The sequence below is a fragment of the Camelus bactrianus genome, chromosome 23 (genome assembly GCF_048773025.1).
Source record: "Camelus bactrianus isolate YW-2024 breed Bactrian camel chromosome 23, ASM4877302v1, whole genome shotgun sequence".
NCBI classification, from domain to species: domain Eukaryota; kingdom Metazoa; phylum Chordata; class Mammalia; order Artiodactyla; family Camelidae; genus Camelus; species Camelus bactrianus.
In genome coordinates, this window is record NC_133561.1 from 414,773 (window position 1) to 428,760 (window position 13,988).

The window sequence follows — 13,988 nt, forward strand, 5'->3', positions numbered from 1 at the left end:
TGCCCAGGCAGGACACGGAGCCACCGCCTAGGCCACCGCAGCCCCTCAGACGGATGTGCGCTGACATCGCTGCGTTATTGGCAGACTTCCGATTTTGAGTCTAATCAAAGAGATAAGTCAGCTTCATAGTCTTCTGAGTAACACTCGGACTTGCTGGAAGTCCGGGCGAACACAGAGAAACTTTACTTCTCTCATTTCGGGTAAGTGTACAACATCTACTGGGCTTTTGGAGTGATGACAACAGTTTGTGGGACCACCTCTGCCCCCTCCCTCTACACCCGCTCCCCACCAGCTGGAGGCTCGGCAGGTCCCGGGTCTGTCAGAGCAGGTGGAGGACGGCCGCGGGCCACCTGCAAGCTCGTGGCTTTCCATGGACCAGGACGCCTGCCCCCATGACTCCGGCTCCAACGAGGCCCCTCCCCACGTGCCACTCGCACTGCGGCCCTGACTCTGGGGGCACTGGTTGCGGGCTGAGGGGGGGGGCAGCTGTGAGGAAGGGGACAACTTCCTACAAGTCAAGGCTCACCAGTCACCCCACCTTTGTCTCCATCCGTGGGGCGACTCAGAGCTCCTTTCCACATAGGAGTCACCGCCTCTTGGCACCCAAGGCAGAGCAAACGCCTCCCATTCAAGGCTCAGATCAGCCCCAGGAAGGAGGGAGCCCCAGGTTCTCGGTCACCGACAGTTAAATAGTTTGCAGAACTGGGTTAGACCAAGTTGAACAGATTCCGCTGCTGCCTTGTGCCGTCATCCTCTAAGGAAGAGAGGGTCCCATTTCCCAAACTCACTTTCACAAGGGGTTCCTTTCCATGGCGTATTGAAGACTAGCTGACTCAGAACACATTCTGCATCCAATCCACGAGGAGTTGGGGGGGAGGTGCCTGTGGCAACCCCTCCGGGCCTTTCTCAGTCTCCTGCCCACCACACCCTGACCCTGGACCCTCTGGGCCCCCAGCCCAGTCACTGTCCTTCGCTCCCCTCACCTCCCTCAGCAGACAAACATCAAGACCCGGGTTCTCAGTTTCACAAGCGACAAGGAAGAGGTCAGAACGAGGCCACGGGGACACCAGGCCAAGGACATGCAGGCAATGGCCCAGGGGAGAGGAGGCCAGTGGGCAGGGACAGGCCACCTGCTTCCTGGTTACAATGAGTTTCGGTTGAATTTATTTTACAAGCTGCGTTCATTCGTTGTTGGGGGAGAGGGGACGGAAACAGGGTGTGGGGGGAGACATTTATAAGTGTGAGGCAAAGGCCGAGCCAGAGAAGCCCCTGCCCCCTGACCAGCCCCCGCCCACCGGCATAGCCCCCTCAGCTCCCAGAAGCAGTCCGTCCATGGAGAGTGGCCAGTTCCCAAAGCGGGTTTCCTCCGGCTCTGCAAAGTGGCCCCCTGGCTGCCGGCGGGAGGCAAGGGTCACTGCGGGGAGGCCGTAGGTCTCCAGCCCGGGGTGCTGCCTGGCCTCAGGGGCGGCCAGGACGAGATCCACATCGGAGAAGGCCACCAAGGCCTGGGTGGAGTCGCAGGAGCTCTGCTCCAGCTTGCCCGCGGCCGTGTAGGGGAGGGGACCAAGGGCCCCCAGGCAGGGCCGCAGCCACCGCAGGTCCTCCCGGACGCGGGGACTGAAGAGCAGGTACAGCAGGGGGTTGAGGCAGGCGGGCAGTGGCAGCACCACCAGCAGGACGGCCTTGATGGCCTCGGGGGTGACTGGGAAGAGGCCCAGCGCGGAGGCGGAGCTGAGGAAAGCCACGGGGCAGTAGAGGAGCCCATCAGCGAAGGTGAGCCAGGCCACGTGGCGCACAGTGGTGCAGTCCCACACAGCCTCCAGGTCACCCCTGGGCAGGTCGCAGGACAGCTTGACGTAGGCGGCGGCCACCACCAGGAAGCAGAAGGAGTTGAGCATCACCAGGGCCACAGCGAAGCCCAGGGCTGTGGGCTGGCCGTTGGGTGGAGTGTAGGGCAGGCAGAGTGGGGAGGTCCCGTACTCCCCGATGGAAGCTAGCGGCAGGGTGGCTGCCAGTCCTGCCAGCAACAGGCAGCCCAGGGCCCCCGCCCGCACGCTGCCAGGGGAGGGCGCCTTCCCGCGGGCCCGCACACAGGACACGGCCGCACTGCAGTGCACGGCCGCCAGAGTCAGCAGCAGCACAGAGGCCTCTGACCCCAGCACGGCCAGGAAGCCCGTGGCCTGGCAGCCCAGCCCCACCTCCCAGTGGGCGCCATACTCTGCAAACCGGCCGAAGGTCAAGGCGTCGACGGAGGCGAGGAGGCCACAGGAGAGGCCGGTCAGGGTGTTGGCGCCCGCGATGGCCCCCACCACAAACTTGTCCGGGGGCAGGGGGCCAGGCCCGCCCGCGAACACGCTCAGCAGCACCAGCCCGTTACAGAGCAGCGAGAGCAGCACAACGGCCCACACGGCCAGGCGGACGCCCCAGCTCCCGAACAGGTGCTCGCAGGGCTTGAGGGGGCCTGTGGGAGAGAGAACCGCACGCTCGTCCTGGGTGCAGCGCAGCCTCTGCCATCTGGGGGGCGGGGCTGGGGGAATACTGGGGACACAAGGAGGTCTTCCACGGAGCTGCAGGGGGGTTTGCTCACCCAGGACGTATGGAAAACAGCATGAGAGAAACGCGCGCGCAGTCCAGACCACACGCAACAGCACAGACAGGCAGCGCAAGCCCTGCCTGGAGGAGAGGGTAGGGAAAGAAGTCCCCCCACGGAGCAGTGTCTGGAAGAAAGGACGGGACGGCTGGCCTGAGGAGTGCAGAGGCACCAGCCCTGGGGACAGGCTGGGGAGACCCACGGGGGAGCCAGGGGTGCCGGGCCCCGCGTCCCTCCGAGGATGGGCCCAGCCAGGCGGCGGCCCCAGGGGCCTCCCTGCCTCTGCAGCCACGTTCAACGCTCCCGACCCAGTCGTCCTGGGAGGCAAAGCCTGCTGGGCAAGTCAGAGCAAGGGGGCCTCCGGATTTTCTGGCTCCCCAGGCCCTGGCCTCACACAGCCCTGTAGCTCTGGACATGCCGTTTCCTCCCTGCTTTTGAACTTAGACCCTTGTTCTTCAATGTGCTGCTCGGCAGCTTAGGAATTTGAGAGGCTTTTGTGGAAGCTATTTCTTGAACATATTTTCCCCCTGATTACCAAATAATAGATGGCAACTGTAGAAAAATTGGAAAACATAACACAGAAAAATTAAGCCTCTTATGACCCTGCCCCTCAGCGAAAACTCATCGTTCTGCTGTTTCCTATCAGCATTTTTAAAACACACATACACATACAGGTTTTAAACTAAATCGGGACTTTACTGTGTATAGCTCCCTATGCTCTTTTTTAAGTTAAAGTTTTATTATGCACAGTTTCCCACGTCCTCACGTTCCTCAAACGCCTGTTTTCGGCGTCTGGGCAGTGAGGGTACACACACCGGAATTAATTTGGCTATTGTGAAGGCGATTGCGAGTGAGTTTGTCTCTCGGAGCTTCGTGACCCCACGGGTTTTCAGCGATGGAACCCCTGGGTTCCAGGCCTGGAAGCCCCACCTGCCCTCCAGGTGCGCTTGCCGCCGCTGGCACTAGAGGGCGCGCTGCAGCCGCCGAGCGCGGAGCGCAGGTGCTGGGGGCCTTCGAGGGGCCCCGCTGGGGTGGAGGGGATGGACTGGAAAGGGCGGGAGGGACGTCGGCCACTGCCCTCCACTTGTCCTGAGCGGATCCTATCCTGCCCTCCGGGGCGGCCCTCGGCGGTTTGTACCCAAGGGAGGGGTCATCACGCTAAACAGAGGGTGGGCTGCGCCCAGAAGGAGGAGAATTTTCTCTCTCCCGACAGCAAGACAGATTTAGGTCGGCCGCACGGGGCAGGCAGTGCTGGGCCAAGCTACCCAGGGATACTGTGCAGTCTTACAGCCAGAGGGCTGTAAGCACGAGAGACGGCAGACCAGGGGTCCCGCAGGGCTCGCGGGGCCCCAGGACTCAGCCTCGGACGGAAGGAGCAGTGGGGCCAAGACATCCTCCCTGCTTCTCGCAGTGTATGAGCCCTCACTGGTGATTTGTGACTGTTGCTTTGACTCCCCTCCTCCACAGCCACTCCCCCAAGCAGCCACCCAAGGGACGGAACTCCAGCCCCTTCCCCAGGAATGACCAGAGGGGGCTGTCCTCCTCCAGAAGGCCCGGCCCTGGGCTGAACTCATCAAAGAGCCCCCCTCCCCCAGCCCCTGCCCTCCCCACCTCACCTGGAAGAGGACTGCACTGGACATTGTGGTGTGGCCTGGCATCCTCCATCTCAAGCTGGAGCTCGTCCGGGTCCAGGTCATCTGAGGGGGACCAGAAAGCGGCTCGGGCCCTGGTCTTGGTGTGAGCCGAGCCTCACTTTTCTCCAAATGCCTGCCCTCCAAGACGTCATCCCGCCCAACACAGTCTGCTGGGCACGGCATCCTGGCGGCCCCAGGGTAAATGTGGTCAGCTCCCTATTATCCACACGTGGCTTATCTGCGGTGAGACCCTTTACGCCTGAGCCTTGCTCTTCCTGTGTCCCCCCACCCACCCACCCAGGCAGCCCTCGAGCTCAGCACGGCCTAGAGTCAGGGTGGAGGCTTGGGGGCAGGGGTCACATGCATCTCCACACTGGCCGCCCACCGCTGTGACTCCGTGTCCAGCTGGGAAAACCAGGCACTAAGAGGGAAGACTTCCTGAGACAGACAGTGAGCTGGAGGTGGACTGGGGATGGTGCAGGTGGTCGAGCAGCTGGGGGTGCTGGACTCGGGAAAGGCAGGGTGAGCAGGAGAAATGCTGTCCTCAAAGAGCTGCAGGGGGGCGGGCATGAAGAGCCACACCCCTGCGTGCAGACTGTCCTGGAGGCTAGAACCAGGGTCAACCGATGGATCGGAGGAGGAGGCTAATCACAACCTACTCGGGAAGTCCTGGTTCTCACGTCACGATCGTGTTCCCAGCACAAGAACCGTCCATCAAGGGGGTGGCTGGAGGTCCATGTGTGCTGAGTGTGGTGCCCGCCACGTGCTGAGGGCTGGGTGCACACGGAGGAGTGGGGGGCGGGTGGGGGGCATGAGATGCGGCCCTGCTCTCAGGGAGCCGTGGGGATGAACGAGGCCAGGAGTCCCTACTAGTGAGTTTCCTCGGCAGCAGGGTGAAGATTCCTGCACTCATCCTCCAGGCGCCGCGCCCAGCGAGCCCTCTTCCTCATGGTCTCATGAACCCTCTGGCCTCTGTGGGAGGCAGGCACCCCTTGGGCACCCCTTGACAGGTGAGGAAACTGGGGCTCCTTAAAGTTAAGGCCTTGCCCTGGGCCCCACAGCAGTGAGCGACAGGGCAGAATTCAAACCCAGCCTCTGGCCACAGAGCCTGGCTGTGCGATCGTGACGCTTTCCCAGGTGAGGGGCCGATTTGCGGGGAGCCGCGGGGAGGCAGTGAGGGGAGCTCTGCAGATGCCGGAGCTGTGCAGAGTTCCTGCTGTGAGAAAGGGCACTTCTACGCTGAGTCTAAGTCTAGGCGCTGCCATTCTGTTAGTCTGAGGAAGTAGGATTAGAAAGAATCTCTGTTACATGTTTGTATCAAACGGGTTTTTTCTTATTCACTCTTGCTGTTTCTTAAACCACCCTGGGGCGGGGGGAGGGGGGTGGACATCTCAGGAAGCAGCAAATTCTATAGGAATCTTGAAATAAAAAATGATCATTGAAACCATTTTATAGCTTATAAAGACAGAACTCTCTTTCACAGTGATAATTCATCATTGGAAGACTTTTTTAAGAATGAGAACTTGGTTTCTCAAGTCGCACTGGGAAAGGCGGGGGAGGATTGCTTCTGCTGGAAGGGGCGCCTGCACACGGCACAGGTTCAGGAGCTGTGCCCCGCGGTACAGGCCGGGCGGGCGATGCCACACTCGTCCCCACCGTTGGCTCACTCACTTCCTGTGTGGAGCCTTCCTCCCACCTGAAGCGTCAGCACTTGATTTGGGAATTTTCCCGGGAGGCAGGAAGGCTCCGTGGAGCTGCCCAGTGGGGTGGGCAGGAGGCCTGGGAGTGCCCACCGCCTCGTGCTTCATCCTCTCTGGCACCACGCTCTGCCCACCCCTGCTCTCCAGAACCAGGCTCAGCAATGCTTTGAAGTCAGAATGCGTGAATGAAATGCAAGAGGTGAAACCCATGGGCTCCATCTGAGGCCGGAAAGTCACAGCCACGGTGTTAAGTAACCACCCTTCAAAGGAGGAGGAAGTGGGATCTGGCTGCCAGCTAGGCCCTGGCCCCCGTCCCCGGGCAATTAGCTGCCCCAGGAAGTGGGGGGCCCTGCCAGCTCCCGTTTCCGGTGGCAGGCAGCCCGCAGTCCCGACGCCCTGTGGTTCCCTAAGACGTAAGCCTGGTGGAAACTTTCCCCTTGAGGAAGGAAGTTTCCATTCCTTCTTCCAGCCTCCGAGAGGAAAGAGCAGGCGACTGGGAGTGTCCCGGGCGCAGCGCCTGCAGCCCAGGGCGCCCGCAGGGCCTCACCCCTCTCTGGAGGGGATCCGGCTCACCTCAGCGCGGCCCGATGCCGGCCTCCTGGACGCCCGGCTACCCCTCTGGCGTGCGGACAAGCGAGGGCACCCAGCCCTCAGCAGTGACCGTGGACGGGGCACACACGCTCCCCTCTGCGGATCCTAGCCCGGGAGACATGAATGTCCCACTCGCTTCTCAGACGAGGAGAGGGACCCGTGGATGGTCTAGTCCAGGTGGAGCCCAGGTCTGTCCGTACTGCTGTGAGTGTTCCCCGTACACATTTGGGGCTCGATTTTCTGTTTAGCTTCTCCACGGATGTATTGGAGAGGGAGTCAGAGACTGAGAGACGCCGGGGTCAGCCCCCACCCCCCCCCCCCGGCTCGGCACCACCAGGCAGGGCGCGGAAGCCCGTCTCTCTCCCTCCGTCTGAGACCAGCAGGGAGAGGGTCCCTCAGAAGCCCCCTGGCCACCTGTCTCCAGCCTTTATGCCTCTGCCCTTCTCCTCCTGAGCAGGCGCCCACGTGGCCCAAGACGGCGGTGCTGTGCTGGCCCAGCACGCCCGGGGCCTCTGGAGTCTCCGGGAGACTCACCAGGTGGCTGCAGGGGCAGCGGTGACCCCTGGGGTGCTCAGCCAACGCCGGGCAGGGCGTGAGGGGGCTTTTCTGGAAGCAGGTTAGTGTAACTGATGTAGTCTAACCCTGAGTAGAAAACGGCTGTGTCCTCTACGCCCACCCGCATAGCGGGGCCTGTGTGGTGAGCAGGGCCCGCGTGGCAGGGCCCACATGGTGAGGAGGGGCCGCGTGGCGGGGCCCGTGGGGCAGGGGCTGTGAGCCACGAGGGTCCGGCTGGTGCACAAGACGTGGCATGGGCAACCTTCCAGATGGGCACTGCCGCTTCCTCCCCAGCCTGGGAGACAGGTGCAAACAGGGGCAGTTCCCTCCCCTCTGCAGCCGCTGCTGGCTCCCCCTTGGGGTCCCTCTATCCTCTCCCTCCTGTCCCCTCCTTGGTCACTCACAGTGGCTCTCGGGTCGTCCATCAAGGAGGCCCAGGGGCCTCTTCGGAGCCTCCCAGTCCTCAGGCTGGAAGTCCTGGGGCTCCCACTGCTCAGAGGCCTTGACGCTGGCGCAGACGCCATAGGTACAGCACTGGTAGGCGTAGGGCACCTCCAGGGTCCTGGGGGATGGGGTGAGACGGCTGCCTCGGGGATGTTGAGGGCCCGGCCCCTGCACCCGCCCTCCGGCCCCAAGGCGCCCTGATGACTGTGTGGGCAGCCTCCCAGGCTTCCTTCCCAAGGGCCTGGAGGCTGGCTCCAGCCTCCTCCCTCATCTGAGAACTGAGATGGCAGGTGGGTGGACCCTCTGAGTCCCTCAGCAGGCTCAGAGTGGGGAGCAGCTCATTCAAGGTCACACAGCACCCAGCGCTCTGACCCCCCTGCCCCCACCCCGGGCAGCAGCTCCTAGTTCACGTCTAAGGAGACAGGGCTTCTGCTGGCGACTCTTCACCTTTGTCCCTGGTGAGACACGGCCCTGTGCCCGACCCCACCCTGGGCACGTGGGAGCTGGGCTCGGTGCCTGTGGGTCAGGCCGGGTCCTCAGCAGGTGGAGTAGGTACCCACAGGCTGCAGGAAGCCAGGGGCAGGAGGCCTGCGGGGCAGGAGGCAGGGGTGGGGCAGGAGGTGGTGGGTGGGTGGCAGGAAGCCGGGGAGGGGGCACTGGCTCCAGGACTGGCCACACAGTTGCTTCCTGCCCATCAGCCTGGGCTCAGCCGTGGACGCTGCCCAAGTGGGCATGGGGCCTTCCCATCATCTGACCTCTGTCTTCAGAGGGGTCCAGGGTCCCCCCAGGGCTGGGATTGTGCCAGGGACATGCTACTGAGGAGATGAGGGGAAGGGGAGCCCTTCCTACCAGTCTTGGCCAGACTCTGGGCCACCAGAATTTCTCCTGTCCCTCCCTGGCTGGGCCAGCTGCCCTGTGGTGAGCCTCTGTAGGTGTGGAGATGGGCAGCCTCACCTCAGTTTGGGGAAACTGTCCTTGGAGAAGGCCTGGGACAGAGCCGGGTTCCCTTTGAGCTTCAGGTGCACCAGGCCCCCGAGCCCAGCCAGGGGGAGTGTGGTCAGCTGGTTGTCCGTCAGGTCCCTAGGACGACAGATGGTCAGGGTTAGTGATGGTCAGTGGGGTTGCTGGGGGCAGGGCTGTCCTGAAGAGAGGAGGGAAGGACAGAGGACCAGCAGAGAGGAGCAGGGACGCTGGGGAGGAGGCAGCCAGGGTGGCCAGAGGCACCATCCCAACCCCTCCGTTCACCCACCAGATACCAGGTGCTGACTGCACGCCGGGGCCGTTCAAGGTACCGCCAAGCCAGCCCAGGTCCCAGCTCATGGGTAACATAGCCCCGAGACCACAGCCGCCATGCCAGTCCACATCCCGTCTGTGTCCCTGTCCCCCCACCAGGAGCTCTGCCTGCTGTGTGCTCCCCCCTCCTGCCCTTCTGATGACACAGAGGACACAGCTGGGGACTGGACAGAGCGGCCATCTGGCCACATGCGGGACTTTGGTCACCTGTTCCATTTCAGGGCCGGCATCGTGGCCAGAGGTAAGGATGTGCCCAGCCTCCCACCAGAGAAGCAACAGAGGAAGCTGGGGCTCCAGACCAAACACCAGGACCACAGACTGGGCATCACAGAAGAGCCTGGGCTGGACAGCAAGAGGCCTGGCACCGTCGCCAGCTCCCATGTCACCGAGGGAGTCACAAGTCTGCCTGAGCCTCAGCGTCCTCATCTTTCAAAGGGACAGAAATGCCCACCTGACCTATCGACAGGTGGGGAGCAGACAGGGGTGGGAAGATGGAGGTAGGAGCTGCGTGAGACCACGGGGCGTCTGCCGCCTCACCTGCGACGTGAGGGGTGGGGCCGCCTGGTCCCTGTGGCCGGGCTGGCGCCAATCAGAAAGGGCCCTGCCTGCTAGACGCGCCTCTAGGACACTTGGGGAGGCCACCCTTCACGCAGTGAAGAAGCTGCCCCATCAGGGGCCCTTCCAGCTCCAACCTGGTGACCGCGCCGTGGGCCTGACACACTCTCTGCTACGTCCTGTGTGACTCTGGGGACCCATGATGCTGCCCTACAAAATGGCAGCCCCTGGGGTGATGCTCACGCAGGGGCCCGCTGAGCCGTCCGCAGCCCCGGCCCCCACATCTGCAGCCACCCCATCCCCACCCGGCCAGCGGTGCTGGGGGCTGAGGCTGTGCAGGGACGCTGTGGGCCTTGCAGGAGGCAGGCTCTCCATTTATTGGGCCCCATAGTCGGTCAGATGGGCTGAGAATGACTGGTTGGCCAGAGCCCATGCCCCAGGACGTGCAGTAACAGGTGTGCACGTCCCGCCCCGGCGGGGCTCTCCTGCCCCCACAGGCCAGCCCACAGTCCCGGCTGGCCTCAGCACCCAGGAGGAGAGGGCAGCGGGCACTCACAGCTTGACCAGGGAGCGCAGGGTCGCAAAGGCCTCAGGGTGAATGGACCGGATGGCATTCCAGCTCAGGTCCCTATGGGCAGAGAGGATGGACAGGAGGGGACAATGATGTCCCAGGTTCCCCCTCATCTGCCCCCACCTGAGCCGCCCCCAGAGCAGGACCCTCAGCCTTGAAGGAAGAGGAGGCACCCGCTGGCAGCTCCCGACTTGGCTGTGGCCCCCAAAAGGGGGCCTGGCCTCAGAGCTGCTTGGCCCACCTCCGCCAGCAGCAGGAGAAGTGGCCCGAGAAGCCGTGTGGCGGGGAGGCAGTTCCTCCCACGTGTGCAGGGGCCAGGGGTGCAGAGCCTGCATGCAGGTCACCGACCCCTGGGTGCTGGGGGTCCTCACGGGGTACGGCCAGGCAGGGAGGGGAGGCCTACCCCCGGCACTCACAGGGCACGCAGGGAGGTCAGCTGGCTGAAGGTGTCGGCTCCAATCTCCCAGAGGCGGTTGTGCCGGAGGCCACTAGGGCAGCAAGAGAGGCTGGATGAGCCCACAGGCCCAGACCCCTCCATACTGGGAGGAGGAGAGGAGAGGACCCCACTCCTCCTGGCGTGGGAAGAGCCCAGCCCGAGGAAGTCTTCAGAGTCAAACAGAGCCCAGGGATCGGGTGACTTGGGGAAGTGGGTCTGCAGACGAAGCCACGAAGCCACAAAGCTGTCCCTGTGGCCCCAGAGGGGGTCAGTTTCCAGGGTTCCCACGGGGCCTGGCTCCCAGCCCAGCTGACCTCACCCAGCAGCAGGACACGGCCCAGCCCCTGGTGTCCCAGGCTGGGAAGCAGAGCTCAGTGGACTGGCGTCTGAGTGACAGGTGGACCCTGGGCCTCGGCAACAGTGAAGGCCCTCCTTCCTCCAGCATCTAGACAAGCAGGACAGGCCCTCGCCTCTCCCCTGCCCTGCCTGGGACAGGGCACAGACATGGAGGTCAGGAGGCCCCGGGTGAGCGAAGCTTAGGGAATTTGTGAAGAGCTCCAGGTCCCTGTTGAAGCTTCAGTTCAGGCCCCACCTGCCCTGGGTATGCGTGCACGTGCGTGCTTATGGGAAACTGCACCTCTGGCCCCGAGGCCACCCCGTGCCCAGCCCACCTGCCCTGAGCCACTGCCCATCGTGTGCTGCGCTGACCCCCAAGGAGCCACCTTCTGGGCACCGGCTCCTGGACTGTCATCTGTGACATCCCTCCTAATCTCGGGGCTCAGCGAACCCGGGGAGGGAGGGAGAGAGGTCGACCGTGCCCAGACTCACACTTCCTCCAGCCTCCGACACCCGCGCAGGCTGGGCAGCTCCTGTATCTGATTGTGGGACAGCTCCCTGGGGAGAGGGAGACAAGGCCAGGGTGAGCTGGGGACCCTGGACCCGGCTGCGGACACACCTCAGCCAGGGTACGTTTCCTCACTGGACCCCCTTCAGCCTCCGCCCACCCCAGGCACCTCCCCACTGCAGGGCCCTGGGAGGTCCTGGGGGCGGGGAGCAGGAAGCGAAGGGCGTGCAGGTGAGGAATGGCCCCGGCAGGGACACACACGTCAGGACGATGAGCCGGGCCCCTAGGGTCACCTGGCCCAGACCCTCGTCAGACTGAGGCACACAGAGAGGGCAGGGCCTGCCCAGGGACACGCTGCCTGTCAGTGGCACAGCCAAGCCCAGGGCTCCGTCCCTGGACACACCTGGTGCTGGCCCGTGTCGGGCGCCCCGTCTTGCCGTGGGCTGTGGTGCGTGGTGAGCAGCCTCAGCGTCCAGGCAGACTTGGGGGGAGGCTGCTGCCTGACGGCACAGGACACGCAGATGCCTCCGCAGTCCCAGCAGGGTCAGACCTCCCAGGTAGACTTGGGTGCCTTACCGGAGCCCCTTTTGGAGGACCCACTGTGTGCTGGGTGCTTTACGTGTATTTTTTCAACCCTCATAAATGTATCACAGACAAAACAGCTGAAGCTGCGAGACACTGAAGCGTGAGCCCAGGTGCCCACGCCAGTGAGCAGCAGAGCTGGGCCCCAACCCCAGCCCAACCCAGGAGACCCCATCCTTTTCCCTGAACGAGAGACGAGGGCCCAAGCTGTCCACCCTCCAGGAAGGGTGACCAAGGGGCCAGAGGTGGGGGGGGCCCAGCCCAGACTGGAGGATGCGTGGGGAACTCACAGGACTCGGAGCCTGGGCAGCTGCTGGCACACTCCTGGAGGGAGCTGCTGGATGCCCGCACGGGTCAGGGTCCTGCAGGGAGAACAGAGGCGGAGCTGTGCCAGGCCCAGGCCCAGGCCCAGCTGTCCCCCTGCCGGGGCCTGACGCTGACCTGGGAGCTGACCAAAGAGAGGTGGGGGGCCAGGGCGGGGTGGGGTGAGGAGAGAAGGTGCCTCCCTGGGACCAGCGTAGGTGCGGGTCGGGCAGACTAGGGGCACAGCTGGGGCTCTGCCTGGCAGACGGTCCTGCAGGCAGCCCCTTCCTGACCCCATCAGGTCCCTCCCATGTCTCCCAATGTCTCCAGCCACACAGGGCCCAGATTCTTCTCTGCTCCCCACAGAGAGGAGGGGTGGCCATGGACGGGGAGTGGACAGAAAAACCAACCCCAAGGGAGCTGTGGGAAGCAAGTGGAAAGCTTGCTCCCTGTGCCTGGGGGCGGGGTGGGGGTGAGCGGGCTGTGGGCAGGTTGGACAGCAGCCGGCCTTAGGGACAGGGTGTCCCAGGAGAGCCCCAAGGCCAAGGTCGTCCTGGGGGAACTGTTACTTCCCTCACGGAAAAGTTTTCAGATGCCCGCAAGTCCACTGGGGCAGACAATAGGGGCACAAAGGGAGCTCCAGTCCCCGCGGCCCGGCGAGGCGGGGACACAGCCGACCTCCTGACACTAACTCTGGGCGTTTGCATGGCTGTCCTGTCTTCTCAAAGTGTTCTGAGGGCCTACTGTGCTCAGACGCCCTCCCCTGCTCTACCAGACAGAAAGTGGAAACTGTGAGAAAGTCTTTGTTGGAATCCAGCTTCAGAGCAGAGAAGGAGGTGGGTGTCACAGCCTCCTGCCCCTCGAGGGTCCTCAGTGCACCACGGCTTGGGGTGGGGAGCTCTGAGGTCATGCCCGAGAAGTCCAAGGATGGAAAAGCAGGGAGGACCAGCCTCCTCACCCCTGAACCACTGGCCACTCCGGCCTGGCCTGTAGCAGGGCCAGGTCAGGAGGTAGCTGTAGGCCCCTGGGGCCAGGCTGGAGCCAACAGCAAAAGGCCCGGTGTGGGGAGCAGAGAGTCTAGAGCTCCCGGGGGCAACGGGGCCAGACGAGATGGGGGCAAGAGTGTCCACTCACAGGATCTCCAGGCTGGTGGTGCCTTTGAGATCCGGGAACTCCTGGATGTTCGTGGCGCCATTCAGGGACCTGGAAACGAAGGCACAGAGCTCAGAGGGTGGGGTCAGCCCTGGGGACCTCCCTGCGGGACTCCACTCCTGGGGAACGCCATCCTCCCCCACCTCCCTCCAGTGACCCAGCTGCTCAGGCCCAGCTCCACACTGCCATTTCCCTAAGCCAGTTCTGCCAAGCCCGGCAGGCCCCGGGGGCCCCAAACACGGGCAAGACCGTGGGGATTGCCCCTTTAAATTGGCTTGAGGGCTTCTGAAAAAGTGTTTGGTTGCCCAGCTGCTCCTCAGAGAGCGGGTCTCCCCTGAACTGTCTCCTCAGGGCTTCCCCGCAGGTTCTCTGGGACTGACGGCTCCTCCCCTCCGGCCGCGCCATCTCGGAGGGACCACAAGGCCTGCGCACGGCAGGAGCCCACCCCGCGGGTGAGGGTCCTGGTCCCTGCCCTGCAGGAGAGCCTCGGCCGCACCCACGCGGTGCAGGGCGGAGCACGTGAGAGTGGGACGTGCCCTGACGTCTCAGCTGCGCCAGTGCTGCCGAGGGCGGGGTGTCGCCCGGGGGAGGTCTTCTGTAGAGGTGGCACTTGCGGTGGGCATTAGAACAATTGGAGAGAGGAGACCAGGGATCCTTTGGGGCTGAAGGGAAGGACCATCATGCAGCAAGGGCCTCAGGGTCAGGCTCGGGGTCCCCGGAGAAGCCATGCTGGTTGTG

General features: G+C 63.7%; 1 protein-coding gene across 4 annotated transcripts in view; it reads right to left on the minus strand.

Annotated features, from left to right (window-relative positions):
- Window positions 1-1,141: 1,141 nt before the first annotated feature.
- The window catches only part of LGR6 (leucine rich repeat containing G protein-coupled receptor 6), an 86,099-nt gene continuing 73,252 nt past the window's right edge, over window positions 1,142-13,988 (minus strand). For all 4 annotated transcript variants that reach the window (XM_074351492.1, XM_074351495.1, XM_074351493.1 and 1 more), the window contains 9 exons: window positions 13,233-13,301; window positions 12,086-12,157; window positions 11,198-11,263; window positions 10,350-10,421; window positions 9,919-9,990; window positions 8,469-8,594; window positions 7,475-7,632; window positions 4,207-4,287; window positions 1,142-2,461 (listed from right to left, as the gene is read on the minus strand). In XM_074351492.1, the coding sequence (XP_074207593.1) occupies window positions 1,233-2,461; window positions 4,207-4,287; window positions 7,475-7,632; window positions 8,469-8,594; window positions 9,919-9,990; window positions 10,350-10,421; window positions 11,198-11,263; window positions 12,086-12,157; window positions 13,233-13,301 (1,945 nt within the window). In that variant the 3' untranslated portion in view covers window positions 1,142-1,232. The remainder of the gene's footprint in view (window positions 2,462-4,206; window positions 4,288-7,474; window positions 7,633-8,468; window positions 8,595-9,918; window positions 9,991-10,349; window positions 10,422-11,197; window positions 11,264-12,085; window positions 12,158-13,232; window positions 13,302-13,988) is intronic.